General features: G+C 37.1%; 1 protein-coding gene across 5 annotated transcripts in view; it reads right to left on the bottom strand.

Moving 5' to 3' along the window:
- Positions 1-6580: 6580 nt before the first annotated feature.
- The window catches only part of LOC145673208 (arylsulfatase I-like), a 58364-nt gene continuing 49894 nt past the window's right edge, over positions 6581-15050 (bottom strand). For 4 of the 5 annotated variants that reach the window (XM_081742688.1, XM_081742687.1, XM_081742689.1 and 1 more), the window contains 2 exons: positions 10344-10502; positions 6581-7311 (listed from right to left, as the gene is read on the bottom strand). In XM_081742688.1, coding sequence (XP_081598814.1) covers positions 6839-7311; positions 10344-10502 — 632 coding nt within the window. In that variant the 3' untranslated portion in view covers positions 6581-6838. The remainder of the gene's footprint in view (positions 7312-10343; positions 10503-15050) is intronic. The other variant, XM_081742691.1, reaches the window with a different exon arrangement.

Below are 15050 nucleotides of genomic sequence, written 5' to 3' on the forward strand. Positions count from 1 at the left end.
TACCTCACAACAAAGATTAACATATGTTGCTATATTAAATGTAGAACGAAAACAAATTTCAAGACTATACATAGACAAGATTGTTTCAGATTTTGCTGATAAAGCTAGGAGAAAAAGCTTTTTGAAAACATTAAATTTTCTTGTAGTATTTTATGGTATTACTACATAAATCCATCCATTGTATTGAATCCATCCATGGTATTGAATCCATAACAATAAGTTTATTTTGAAACTGTTCCAGCAGTTATGCAATTTTCCGGGTAACGTTGGTTCCTGTCACCACGGCATGGCGCGTCCTCAGGTTGCGGATCGAGGAAAAGGCCTCTAGATATAGAGGTTACCTGCGAATATACTGAATAAGCAGTCGCGGACAGCCGACTAGGACTGGTCCTCCAGCTTGGGGATTTGAGTAGGGCTAACAACCTCATCCTGTAAAAAAAAGAAGCACTTGTTCAGAAATATTCACAAAAGCCTCGGACAAGGACTGATAACTTGGAACGACCTCAGCAAAAGAAAATGGACATGAGATTTGGAACATGGAATATTAGGAGTCTTATAGGGTAGGCGCGTTAAAATCCGTAACGAGTGAGTTAGCGAAATACAGGATGGACGTAGTAGGAGTTCAGGAAGTTAGGTGGGGTGGAAATGGATCTGTGAATTCCGGAAATTTTACGTTCTTTCATGGGGAAGGAAATAAAAATCACCAGTTAGGGACAGGATTTTTCGTTCATAAACGTATATTACCAGCAATTAAACGGGTTGAATTTGTTACTGACAGACTTTCTTTTATTACTCTTAAGGGACGGTGGTGTGATATTATTGTTTTAAATGTACTATGCCCCAATTGAAGATAAGGATGACGATATAAAAGACAGTTTTTATGAAGAAGTGGAACGGATATTTGACCAACTCCCGCGATACCATATGAAAATTCTATTAGGATATTTCAATGCGAGGGTAGGACGAGAGGATATTTTCAAACCGATTATAGGGAACGAAAGTCTGCATAAGGAAAGTAATGACAACGGTGTTAGACTCGTGAACTTTGCAAAATCCAAAAAAATAATCGTGAAGAGTACAAAAATCCCACATCACGACATTCATAAATACACTTGGACATCACCACACGGGAAAACACATAATCAAATTGATCACGTTTTAGTAGATAGAAGAAGGCAATCTAGCATAATTGATGTCCGGTCGTTTAGAGGGGCTGATTGCGACACTGACCACTACCTGGTAGCAGCGATAATACGAAAGAGGTTATCGTTGAATAAAGATAATATTCATGGTCCTAAAACGGAGAGATTCAATTTAAAGAAATTAGAAGAGAGCAACGTAAGAGAGAAACACCAGATTGAAGTTTCGAATAGATTTTCGACTTTAGAAGATTCGAAGTGCACTATGTTGAGGATACCTGGATTGAAATTAGAGATAGAATTAAAATTTCAGCAAAAGAAAAATTGGGACACGCGGAAATACGTAGGAACAAACCATGGTTCGACCAGGAATGCATGAAACTAGCAGAGAAGAGAAAACAGGCAAAATTACGCTGGCTACAAATTCCGAACAAAATAACTACACAAAATTTCGTAGATATCAGGCGGGAAACTTCCAAACCTTTCAGAACAAAGAAACGCGATTTTCTGAAAGCTAAAATTAAGGAACTTGAAGATAATAGTAAAAATAAAAACATCCGGGACATGTATAAGGGAATCAACGAATTTAAGAAAGGCTATCAAGCTCGTGCTTATATATTAAAGAAATCTGACGGTACAGTTCTCACTGACATGGATAGCATCTTAAATAGATGGAAAGATTTCTTTGACGATTTGCTTAACACGCAAACTAAAACTAGTGTGCGTGGAGAAAAGAAGATACACACCGCAGAACCGTATATTACAGAACCCAACCGAATAGAAGTAGAAACCGCTATAAAGAAATTAAAGAAACACAAACCTCCGGGTGTAGATGAAATTCCGGCTGAGTTACATAATTTTAGCTGGAGGCGCAAAATTGTGGAACAAGGTACACAAACTCATTCTCCTTATCTAGAACAAGGAAGAATTGCCACAAGAGTGGAAAGAATCAATCATTGTTCCAATTCACAAGAAAGGTGACAAAACTGACTGTAATAATTATCGAGGCATTTCTCTTCTGTCAACATCCTATAAAATCCTTTCAAATATTCTATTAGCAAGACTGACCCCGTATGCAGATGAAATTATTGGAGATTATCAGTGCGGATTTAGACGAAATCGATCAACTATCGACCAAATATTTACCATTCGCCAAATACTCGAAAAAAAGTGGGAATACAATACCCCGGTACATCAACTATTTATTGATTTTAGAAAGGCGTACGACTCGATTAGGAGAGAAACATTATACAACGTTCTTACAGAACTTGGAATACCAAGAAAGCTAATGAGATTAATTAAGATATGTTTAAATGAATCCCAAAGTAAAGTCCGGGTAGGAAATTTTTTGTCCACGAGCTTTCACGTCGAAAATGGCCTGAAACAAGGAGATGCGTTGTCGCCATTATTATTTAACTTCGTTCTGGAATACGCTATAAGGAAAATCAAAGATAGCAACCAGGGCCTACAATTGAACGGTATTCACCAGGTTAAGGCATATGCTGATTATGTAAATTTAATAGGTGATGATAGGAGAACAATAGAAAGAAATGCAGAGATCTTATTAAACGCTTGCAGGAACATGGGTTTAGAAGTAAATGCAGAAAAAACTAAATACATGGAAGTGCGTCGGGACCGTAATACAGCAAATTATGGATGCGTTAAAATATTAAATAATACTTTTGATAAAGTGAATAGTTTCAAATATCTAGGATCAATATTAACAGAGGAAAACCATATTCACGGAGAAATTAAATGTCGACTAAAAGAAGGGAATTCGTGTTACTATTCGATTCAAAATCTCTTGTCGTCGCGAATTCTGTCGAGGAATTTGAAGCTTAAAATATACAAAACGATAATCATGCCTGTTGTTTTGTATGGCTGCGAAACATGGTCACTTACTCTGAGGGAAGACTATAGACTGAAAGTATTTGAGAACAAGATCCTGAGACTAATATTCGGACCCGAGAGGAACGGGAATGGGGAATGGCGGAAACTTCATAACGAGGAACTACATAATTTATACGGCTTACCCAACATTGTTAGGGTCGTCAAGTCTAGGAGGCTTAGGTGTGCGGGTCATGTAGCTAGAATGGAAGAAAGTAGAAACGCTCTCAAAGTCTTGACTGGAAGACCAATCGGAAAACGACCATTAGAAAGACCTAGGCGCAGATGGGAGGACAATATTAAGATGGATCTCGCAGAGATTGGAGTACAAAGTAGAAACTGGATGCAGTTAGCTAAGGATAGAAGTCAGTGGAGAGCTTTTGTGAACGCGGCATTGAACCTCCGGGTTCCATAGGCCATAGAGTTAGTTAGTTATGCAATATTCCTGATATCCCCTTTTTATTTCTTAATCATGATGTTCTTTTCTGTAAATAACATGTGTGTAACTATAGTATACTATGAATAACATCATTTCTTAATTTTTCTTTGTTTTCTCTTAAAAATTTGTGATTGATACCTTTTCCATTTTGACTAATATTGAGAAGACGATGGATACGATACTGTGCTTTTTAAAAGCTTTATCGTAAATTGTGAAATGCTATTGTATGTAAATATACCCTTTCTATTTTATGTTGTTTCATTATTTAAGCTTACTTTGGAGGAAAGTATTTCTGTATCTATCGTGTTTGCTGCTTTTACTATTATATTGAAAAAAATTAGCTTGTGGGGCCGCCATCTGCGGCAGTTAACCCAGTATATCTTATGCTTGGAAAATATTTTAGTTAAGTACAAAACAAAATTTTAAACTTAATAATATTTTTGTGACTATATCTCATTAACCCAGGCCCGAAAATAGCCACATAGGTTTGGGGGAGGGGGGAGGCATGAATATGTTAGAGGTGCCAAGTCATCAAAAATTCTCTTACAAATATTTAAATTGTTTTTTTTTTTTGTTTGTGTAGAGGTTTGGAGGGGCCGCGAAAAGTTTAGAGGGACCAGGCCCCCCTATCCCCCCTCTAGTTGCAGACCTGCATTAGCCATTCTTACGTACTGTTATCTGTCAGTGGCATATTAAAGAGTTTAACAAAGTATACTTAAGTATCAGTTTCAGGTGAATAGATGGCGTAGATTTTGTTAAGCATCAATATTTAGCTTTACAATATAATTTGTTTCTCAATTTCTTGAAAAGAAAAAAAAAAACTACGCATGAGCTTCGACACTGACGTATACCATTTTATATATTCAGCCCAATGAGATCTATCAATTTGTACCGGTATATGCCTAATTGTTGGATATTTTTCTCTCGTTAAACACTAATAAGATTGTAGAATTAATTACTGAAGTTGTGTTAAAAACCTGTTCCTTTTAAACCGGTACTGGTAAATTGTAAGTTCAGTTTCAATGCCACTGCTTAGAGTTGAAATCAGTCAGTACCCTCATAATTGACTGATTTCAATTCTAAGCAGTGGGGATTGTGGAGAAACCTCAAAAAGTATAAACATCATCCTTTGTTACAGGATTAAAAAAATACAAAAAATTATCGTGAAGGAACTCAAATGCACTGCCTTCTCTCATCCTCGATTGATTTTAAATCCACGCAGTGGGTACGATTGCTAAGTCTGAAAAGTATACACCATATTATATCAAAATCGAATAATACATATATTATTTTTACACAAATTATCGTGGAACATAAACTTAAGTCTGGATAGAGTTGAGTGGCAATTCAGTTATTTACCGTAAGGATGGTGCGAAAACTTCCAAGAAAACACACATCATATTTTTGTCGAATAATTTTCGCGGAAGTTATTTTATCATGTCATAAGTTAGGGAAAATTTAAGACTTTTTACCCTCTTATCTTGACCATCTTTAATCGTAGCAATGATCTGGAAGACTAAACAAAATAAAACATACAGGTTAATGTAGAGCCGGATCCAGAATTTTCTGAGGGTGGTGCACCAAATAACTACCAGTACATTTGCATTAAATTGAGTTTTTTAAATGCTTTTAGGCATCTGTGGTGTGAATGAGGAATTGCCCTGGAAGTGCTCAGTGTCTGCTTTCCGTGAATCCTTTTCCTTCAACCTTCAGAAAATTCACTGAAACTATTGATTTTTGTAAAACTCACTGCCAGCTTCTCATTTTGGGTAGTGTATATTTACCTTTGCATCCCCCTAAATCCGGTCCTGGGTGTATGTATTGTATCAAAGTAACAAATTGTAGTAGTTTATCGTAAGTAAAAATAAAATATGAACAAAGTATGTATTTACTTCTATTGATCTATGTTACAATTTTGGCTTCCTTCATTATGACAGTATATTTCCGACCTCTTTTCAAACTCCATATTCTGTTGAATGCTTAAATTCGTAATTTGTAGGAGGGGTGTCCACAGCGAAAGAAGATTGTAACTTCCTGAAGTGTGTCATTGAGATTTTTAGTGAGTTCATAAGCAAATTAGTTGAAACTATTGAAAAACTTAGAAAAAAGTAGAAGAACAAAGAGTTTCCTTCAAGGAGAATTTAAATGTTTCAGGACAGGGATATTGGATGTCAGTAACATTGAATCAGCTTAATACCAGATGGCTGTTGCGGGCTAGCATACCAGGTGAATTAAGGTTATATTGCAGAAGACTTATAATTTACGACTCGTGCACAAATTTTCAGGGTTAGAACTTTAGGAAGGGTTAGAACTTTAGGACTTAAGAACTGTTTATTTTAAAAGTCATCAACAATCATCAAGATAAATTGAAGACTCGCTGTTAGCAAACAGTGTAAGTATCGAAACAGGCCGGTGGCCAGCCCCAAAATGTAGGGGGGCTGAAATTAGGGGGGGTCTATCCAACCATATTATAGTTCATCACCATATTATACATCATTTAGAAGAATACCGTGAAAATTTTAGGGGCCAGCAAAAATCTAGGGGGGGCGGCCACCTAGACCTCCTCTGGATACGGTCCTGTGACGAAAACAAAAGTTGCTGTAACAGTAGTGACAAAAGATAATAAATTGTGCCTAAGCGTCACAAAATAGAAAATACTATTGCTTAGAAATATAACCTAGCATATAACGAAGTATGAAAATCTAACTAAGGCATAAACGTATTTGAAAAAATAAAATAAGTGAAACAATTTCAAGGTGGCACTTACATTGCTTTCTACAGCGAGTCTTCAATTATATTTTTGAGACGTGGGTGTACAGTTCAAAACTACAATATACATTATAAAATCTGATACAGGTACAGACATGTGTGTAGCAATGCTGGTTAGCAGCATCGACTACACCGAAATAATCTATTTTGTTTCTTCTTTGTCATTTCTAATTTCGATCCGAAGCTGAGATTAGAGGAGTAATATCCTAATTCGATATCTTCTACCTATAACTATCCCGGAACAAAAGAAAAGTTCAGAAAGTGAAGGAAGATTATAACGATATAATCGATGTTACTTCAAACATTTTTATTCAGTAGGGTTTCAGGAAGAAGATACTACAAAGAATCATCATGTAATTAGATATATTTAAGAAAACTATATAAAACATATAAAAATACGAATAACTTAATAAAAATTCATAGTCATTTTAAAAATTAGATATAATTAACAAACTATGTACAGAAGGGTAGACTTCTTATGGATAGCGGTAGTGACCTCAATAAATTTCAAATTTCTCATCTCTAACTTCAACAACAGAAAATATGTTGCAGCTATTTTCCATTAAGGACCATAGAATGATCAAATTAGATGCATTTATGGAACTCAGTAAGATGTAGTTTTTGGTATTTCTAAAACAGCCCCTGGAGGAACAATTGGTTGAGGATAATCTTTCCAGTTCGTCCAAACATAATTCCAATAGCGAGGATTGCTCAGTGGATCCCCGTCTACATTTAAAGGATTTACTGCAGTTTTTCTGTGCTTATCGATCAATCCCAACATGCGACTCACCACATCCGGATGATCTGCAGCTACATTGTTCTTCTCACAAGGATCTGCTGTGATATTAAATAAACATGGTTGCTTACGTGGGTGGCATGCAGTACCATTTTGTATATCGTCGCAACTTATGTCGACTGAGGCACGCATGTTAAGAATTGTTGATTCACCTGGTAAAGGACGTAGTGATTTTTCAAGGATGTGCCCTACCACACTGTCAAGTACGGCAGATACATTATAACTACCTTCTCTGCCAGATGGCCCCCACCAGCCGTCGTACGCTCCTCCAGCAATAGTTCCTGTCAAGAAAAGAGACGAGCCAGTTCAGTTCAGTTGGTGAGTTGAGTTATGTTATTTGATACAAGTCAAAGAAAGTAGCAACTACGGTTTCAATTGCAATCGAACAGTCAACTTGTCATTAAATAATTTAGATTCAGTGCGATCAAATACAGATATTAGAAACTGATAAGTTATTTAACACATATATCGACTACAAAAAAATCCAAATAATGACTTTTCAGCCTGATGCGATACTATGCAACCTAACAAAGGCCTTGATTGCTAATGGCAAAACTATAGGCCCAGTAATATTACTAGATTTTTTTTAGCAGTATAGAAATATACACATGTATATTGCAGTGAACGAAAAAATAATTCGGAAGGTTTATCGGTGTGCACTAAGTAGATTTGGCAACACCGCTGTTACATATATAAATAAGCCAAAACCATGAAACCGATCTCATTTTCAGTTTGGTGACTCAGCTTGCAGACGACAGATGGTCATGATGGCGCTAATGAAATGCTGTCGAAAGTGAACTGTTGTGAAGGACACATCATGACTGTTGTCCACGCATATTTTTCATGTAAATGAATAATAAACACCGGCAGGAATAGTTTTAACCATCCGAGTGGCAATATCTAAAGAAACCATGCCCAGGCAAACACAAATGGGCTCATGTAAAAATATTCGCCATAGAAAAGTCTCTTTCGAGGTTACCAGGGAAAGTGTCGCCTAAGATACGTCGAGGAATTCGTGGACTGGCAGGCTAGAAGAATCAACCAACCCAATGTGACATGGTTCAGAGATTAAATTTCGCGCTACCCGCTATCAACTATATCACTTGTCACTGCCTTGACTTGCAAACCCCACCACGACCGGTCCCAATCTACTGTTGAGAAAAAGGGAAGAGGCCGAAGTAGAAAATGCTCCGGCCGGCTCTCAAGTGCTCATTGCTAAAGGTAAAATCCATGGTTTGGGAGAAGTATATCATAGCTTCTATGTCATTGCTCTTCTTATTGGGCAAAATGGCAAAGTGATGAACAAATGGAAATGTTAGGATTCCCTACCAAAGAGGCGAGGTGCCAACCTGCGTGGTTACTAGCCTTCCAAACGGGTCATTTATACAAAGCATTGGATCCGGTAGTGTACATCGTACCTCACAGTGGAGTTGTCTATGTGAAGAAGACAATTGCAGCCGGCCCTACGGGAAGAGCGATTGGTGTCTCTCAAATGGCAATAACACATGGTCTACATCAGCCATTGGTACCGCTAATGTATGATGCACCTCTTTCTAAAATGAGGTAGGCAGGACATTAACCTTCCGTTGAACCCTACCGCGGGAGTAGAAGCCTTCGGGAACCTCTCTAATGGGCGAGAAATGCGTTCCCTTGGGTCCGGGAGGTAGAGCTTGGGTGCATTCCCATGACCTCTGGGTGCTTTTGAATCACCAGAATGTAGGCAGGGCCACGAGCTAAGCCATCTATGGTCAGCTCGGAGTCCTGGACTGGATTGGTCTCTGCAGGATTGTGTCAAACCGTGGGATTCGGTAATTTGGAGTCACTGTACTCCTAGAGTGAGCTAGCCTTACAACGCTCGGGTGCCAACACTTCTTCTGGAGGCCTCTACTCCGTGGGAAGACTCCCGCCATCAGTAGATACAACTGGGAGACTCTAAGTCCAGTCTAGAGTTTGATGGTTCGGATACTAGAGCCATCGAGTCCGATGGCCTTCATTCATCACCCTTCTTTAGAGGGTTATTGCGTATGATCGCACCTGCGATGTGAGAAGAGAATCCCAATTAAAGTGAAATGAACAGGCAATCCTAACAATAATATATCAGCTATAGGGCAGGTCTGGAAGGTAGAGTGATAACTCATCCGAAAACGGGAGAAGTACGAATATAGTAGATATTACTATGCCTTGGCCTGCGATGCAAACGACCAGGTTCAAAACTTTCTCGTGTGCCATATTTCTGAACACAAGGCAAGCTACCGAACTGTACGAAAGACACTTGAGGAAAGGGGGAAAATGATAGATGGATGAAGTCCATATTTATTTTACGCGTAATGAACATTCGAGCAATTACGTACCGTGAAAATCCCGAAAAGGGACTTACCCAGTTTATCACCAGTCCAAGGAAGGTTTCTGCATGGAATTGTGATTGTTGTCGGGTACGGTACGAGGGACTATTGGAGGCACGTATGTTGCATAAAAGTGTAAGATTAATCCTTTCTACTTCCAGGAATCCATTATGATCCCTATATATCGGAAAGATATGCATCGTTTTTAAGAAGCCAACAAGAATCAGATACAGATTCACGTGGAAAAAAGTTCCAGCCACACTGCTAGATCATACCTCCTGTTTATCATGACATGCAGAGGAAACGGTAATCCGTCTTATCCCATTTAATGGCATTCATTTTAAAAGACCTCAAAACAGCTCAATAGATTTCTATATATTTGGGCTGTTAAAACGACTATCTAGAACATCACCATCCTCATAACTTCACTAATCTAAGAGAAAAGTGCGAGGAATGGAATGAAATTCATATGTCCGTATTCCATCGTAGTTTGTTGCAGTGAGTGTGGCAATGTCGGCCAATGACAGTATACTATTTGAAAGGTTGACAAAAATATGCCTTGGGCTATTGAAAGGTAAAGATTATATTCATAAAATGTGTATCCTATATTAACATATTCAATAAATAATAATTACTAAATAAGCTTTGCCATTATATCAGTAAATAGATATACTGTCTATTCTTTTACTAAAGTTCATATATACATATTGCTTTTCAGTATCCACTGTCTATTTTCTGTATTGTATTGTGCCCCGTCTATTGTAGCTCAACTATACATTTTTGAGTATTTGTTGGGTTAGCAACCACAACTGACATATCTCGGGAATATAGTTTCGTAATATTAAGGTAAATGTACATATTACTTAATTTAATCTGTACTTTTTAAAAACTTAGATTATGATTACTATACTTATTAACTTCATTATTTTAGTATAGTAATACAGAAGAAAGTAATTTAAAAATAAACTTACCATTCAATAGTTTCCAATCGTCTACTCGGATTGCACTTACTTCATAAATATCATCGATATTATGAAGAATTTGTGATCGCCTAGAAGCTGTTCCTTCCGATATCATGGACCACTGATTAATGCCATCGATTTTCTCTTCAAGAGAAGATGGATCTTCACCTTGAACAAAATATATAGCACTTACAAAATGTGTGACATAATTTCATAAATCAATGTATATTCACTGAAAATATTAGAGCATCACGTGATCTAAATTATGAGACCAACAATAAACTGTACCTTATGTGCACACACACTTAAAAAAAACGTTACTATCCTTTCAGCTAAAGCTCATTCTACTAAAAGGTAGGAGACCAACTTCAGATTTTCATGGCACCCTGGTGTTTCAATTTTTATCGGTGAAATATATATACGAGTGCACAGAAGGTTTTGTGTGTACATTTAATTTTGTGTGTAACAAACACAGATGGTTTGGCAGAATTTGATATGCTTACAGGCTACAGTGTAAGTACGTCACCAAAGGAGTTGAAATAACTTAACACTAACTGCTACTTCGTCCGATGGAAACCTTTTTGTTTTCTGAAATTTTGCTGATGAGTATGTAAGCTTTTCACGTCATCACTTGGGCGGGTGGCGATATATTGGGCCGAGAGGTTGTTTGTATGTTTTATTCCTATATCATTAATCAGTTCTCTTCTTGTTTCCTGGTGCACTCTCTGATGTTCTTGCTATGTCGCGATGAATTTCCGCTCCTCTTCTTTATTTTCCTGTTTGCATTGGCTGCTATTCTTTCTTTTTTCTTTTTCTTTTTTTGATGAACTGAATTGTGAATTAGATGTGTCTATGGCTTCTTATTTGTATCTTTTTTTCGGGGTTAAAATAACACACATGCGTGTATATGTGAGTGGATAATATGTCTTCAAGAATATTTGTTTTCTGAAATATTAACACTAAAATATTTTATAAATATCTAGTTTATATGTGTTTTGTCTACTATTGTTTTGGTGTGATGTGAGGCGTTTTTTTCTTCATTACTGTTCTCCTGAATATAGGCGAGGCGGGTTAGTATCTTCATTTGTTTGAAGAGGGGCATCACTTTCGTACTGCTTCGCCGGGGAACACCCTGCATTACATTTTCATCAGAGTCTCCATGATCTTTATAGAATTTTTCAAGTAGGTCTCCGTCAGGGAATTGTGCATTCCATCCAGATGATTTGATGTTATCACCAAGCTGTTTGAGAAATGTTTTTGAGATCACATCCGAAGACTTAAAAAGTGAATTTCTTTATCGTCTTTGGCAAAAGTGGCTTTGTTAAGAAAGTCCTTCAATCCACAGTTTCTGAGTGAGAGGCTTTCCAGGTTTGAAGGGATCGCTGTGGAAGGAGTCTCTACATGCTGCAGGCAAAGTTGGAAGAAGATCTCGGTGTTGCTTTGTCTTTTAGAGAAGGGTCTACCTTAGCGGGGCTGTCATTTTCTTGTGTCTGTTTTCCGTTGAGTTTGGTAGTAGCCTTTGATCTTTCTTCTTCTTCACTATGTTGGGGGAACCGAAGAGGGGTCTACAGGGGAGTGTTTGAGTAGTCCTGGTAAAGGTCGTGGTGCGTGTTGAAGGTACTCTCCAGTAATCGTTAATCAGGGACTGTAGCCAAAGCCTGTTCACTAAGAGAGCATAAACTTCATCTCAGGAGGTGTCGACGGCGAAGGACAAACCTTCTATACTTAGAAATTCTGAACTTTCTGTAGAAGAAATTTGAGAAACTGCAATGTCTATGTAAGAGTAATGCATGTACGATTGTGCTGTCTTCTTTTGACTGATACATTTATATTCTACGCTCTGAACGAAGATTTGAAGTACTCAGATGTTTCTTTTCTTTCTTCCATTTTTTTTTACTTTTCTGTAATACTGTACTTTGATCTTCTATGTGTGGTCCTGATTGATCTCAGCTTGCACTGTTTACAGATTTGTTTCGTGTGCATGAAGATTGATTGCGTTCAAGCTAAAGTGAGTGCATATTTGATCTGTGATTTGTAGCATCACATTCGTTAAAATATGCAAAAGAATTTGTATGTGCAGTGTTATTGCAAACAGCAATAACTCGGAAATAGGGTGTCGTCAACAACAGTATGTAACCTCTAGTTTCTTACAACGTATTAAAACTTTATACGTTAGTATAAGTGTAAGTGTAATGTAAAATCTTATTCTATAACTTCTGGACACAAATTCCACTATTTGACACACACCGTTCGTTTTTTTTTTTCGCTCAAGGCCGACAGTGCGGCGCATAAGCACGGTAAATGATATAACAGTTGGCCGCCAGCCCAGTTTGGGTTCGTAAGCACCATAACTGAAAGTAAATATTTTAACATTCCTCTTATCCTTGATCATGGGATGCGATTAGGGGGGGGACAAAGGGGGCAATTGCCCCCCCACTTTTTTGAAGTGACCCATTAATGTATATCATTTGGAAATGTAAAGTTTTTGTATGTATTACAGTACTGGTTCATAGAAAAAATGATGCCACATAATATTTAATGTTACGTGAGTACGTATTAGTTGTCTTCCCATTAAGTTACGAAAGTTACAGGAATTGGGTTTTAATTGCCACTGAAAATGGCCCAAAAATTAACCTATTGAAACGCAATAATTCCAGCGTACTTTCATTTCCTCTTATAAACTCTCGATATGTTAGTCAGCCGCTTTGAAACTAATTGAAATAACATCCCCCCCCCCAAAAAAGAAAAAAAGTATTTCACAAGTTATTCTTTAATTGCACGGAAATCTAGTTCCTAAAACGACTTTTTTCTTTCTAATAGTAAGGAATATTGATTAAAAAGAAAGTAATAAGAAACAACTTCTAACTTTTCATTATTTTGCAGTGTAATATACGAGTGAAGTGGTGTGTTTAGGGATGTACGAGTGTATATGTAATTAAATTTAGTGAATTCAACATAATTCTAGGTTTTAGCACTATTTTATACTAGCTGAAATACCTATCCTTCCAGTGGCGTATTTACAATTTTGTTTCGGGAGGGGCTTTTCCTCTTTCGGGGGGGGGGCTTTGTCTGAAAATGTGAAAATTCTGCAAGATATTTCATATACTTTACTATTGTAAGTAAGATTTCGGGGGGGCTTAAGCCCGGAAGCCCCCCTAAATACGCCACTGTATTCTTCGTACGGGTCAGATAAAAAATCTATGTAAACAAACTAAGCAACGAAAGAAAAAAATATCGGTCATTTTCTACTACTTTTACATGTTCCGGTAAACGCCCCCTCAGACCCCCTGGTTCAAATAAAAAAAACTCCTCTGGTGCACAGCCGATGAAGGCTGTATTTGGAAGTCAACGCCTGTGCGAGTATCACTATTCATCTCAGCGACAGCAAACACTATGGATTTGACATTAATATCGGTCATTTTGGATTATTTTTGCATGTCTCGATGACCCCTCTATTATGCCCCCGTTCCTTACCTGACGGGAGCTAAATTTCAAAGTATACGCGATTTTGAGTTTCACCATTGAGCTCAGCGACCCGGAAAACTATGCATTTTACACTAATATCGGTCATTTTGGATTATTTTTACATATCTCGGTACCCCCCACCGGTGACCCCTGGCCCGCAGCCGAATGGGATGAATTTGGAAATGTTATTTATTTTCGGCCAGAAGGAACACCTAGATCGTACACTCATGTCCAAAATGATTGTCGCATATCTATAACTGTCTTCTTGTAAGAATATAATTTGATAATGATTTTGCAGGGTACTTTTAATACTGATACTATATGTATAATCGGAAATGTATATTTGCGGTAAATTTCATAGGAAAAGAATACGAAAATTAGTACGAACAAAACAAAATGTTGCTAAATGGACAAGAAAGTTTTATTTTCGTTTTATTGTTCTTATTTACTGCTCTTTTGACATGAAATTTGCCACATACATGTCTTTGCTGATTATACAATACTAACATTATAAGACATACCGGGCGAATTCGTTGTGAAATTATATTTTTAGAACAACATATTTATAGACATGCGACAACAATTTTGGACATGAGTGTATATAAGAATGGAGCTACGTAATGTCCGTACAAAACCAAATAATGTTTATCTACCATAATTTTCTGTATCCTACACGTGCTGACGGAGGACACATATGATTTCCGTTTTACAGATTGGACCTGGCTAAGCAACAAACCTCTACATAGCCTTGTGCAGAAAATCCTGTGTGTGATATACAATCCTTAATTTCGCCTCTCCGGATTTTCTAGACTACAAATCAGCTTTTATTTCTCCTATTGTGGCTACTTCGTTCACTTGTAAAGGAAGAAGTAAGCATTTAACAGTTTGTAAATAGGCCTACTTACAGACAACGAATATGTGCAAAGTCAACTCCAGACTTTAATAATGTTTTTTTGTGTAATAAATTTGATATCGTAACCAAGCTTTAATTTTAGATGAGCATAAACTCCTCTGAACGAACAATACTTCTAATACTATCTTTTGCAACGATTAAAGTAGGACGGATAGTCACATTCAAAGAACCTGAGCATTCACTTAAAATAATCTATATTTTATCATTTGAATAATTTTTTTTGACACATCAACTTACATAAAATATAGCTACAAAGGGACAAAAATATTATACTTTGGCGAAAACGTACTTATGGATTATATATGTAGAGCATCTGAAAGAAAGGTTGTTCAAGGTCT

The sequence above is a fragment of the Thermobia domestica genome, chromosome 16 (assembly GCF_964235325.1).
Source record: "Thermobia domestica chromosome 16, izTheDome1.hap1.1, whole genome shotgun sequence".
Classification (NCBI taxonomy): Eukaryota; Metazoa; Arthropoda; class Insecta; order Zygentoma; family Lepismatidae; genus Thermobia; species Thermobia domestica.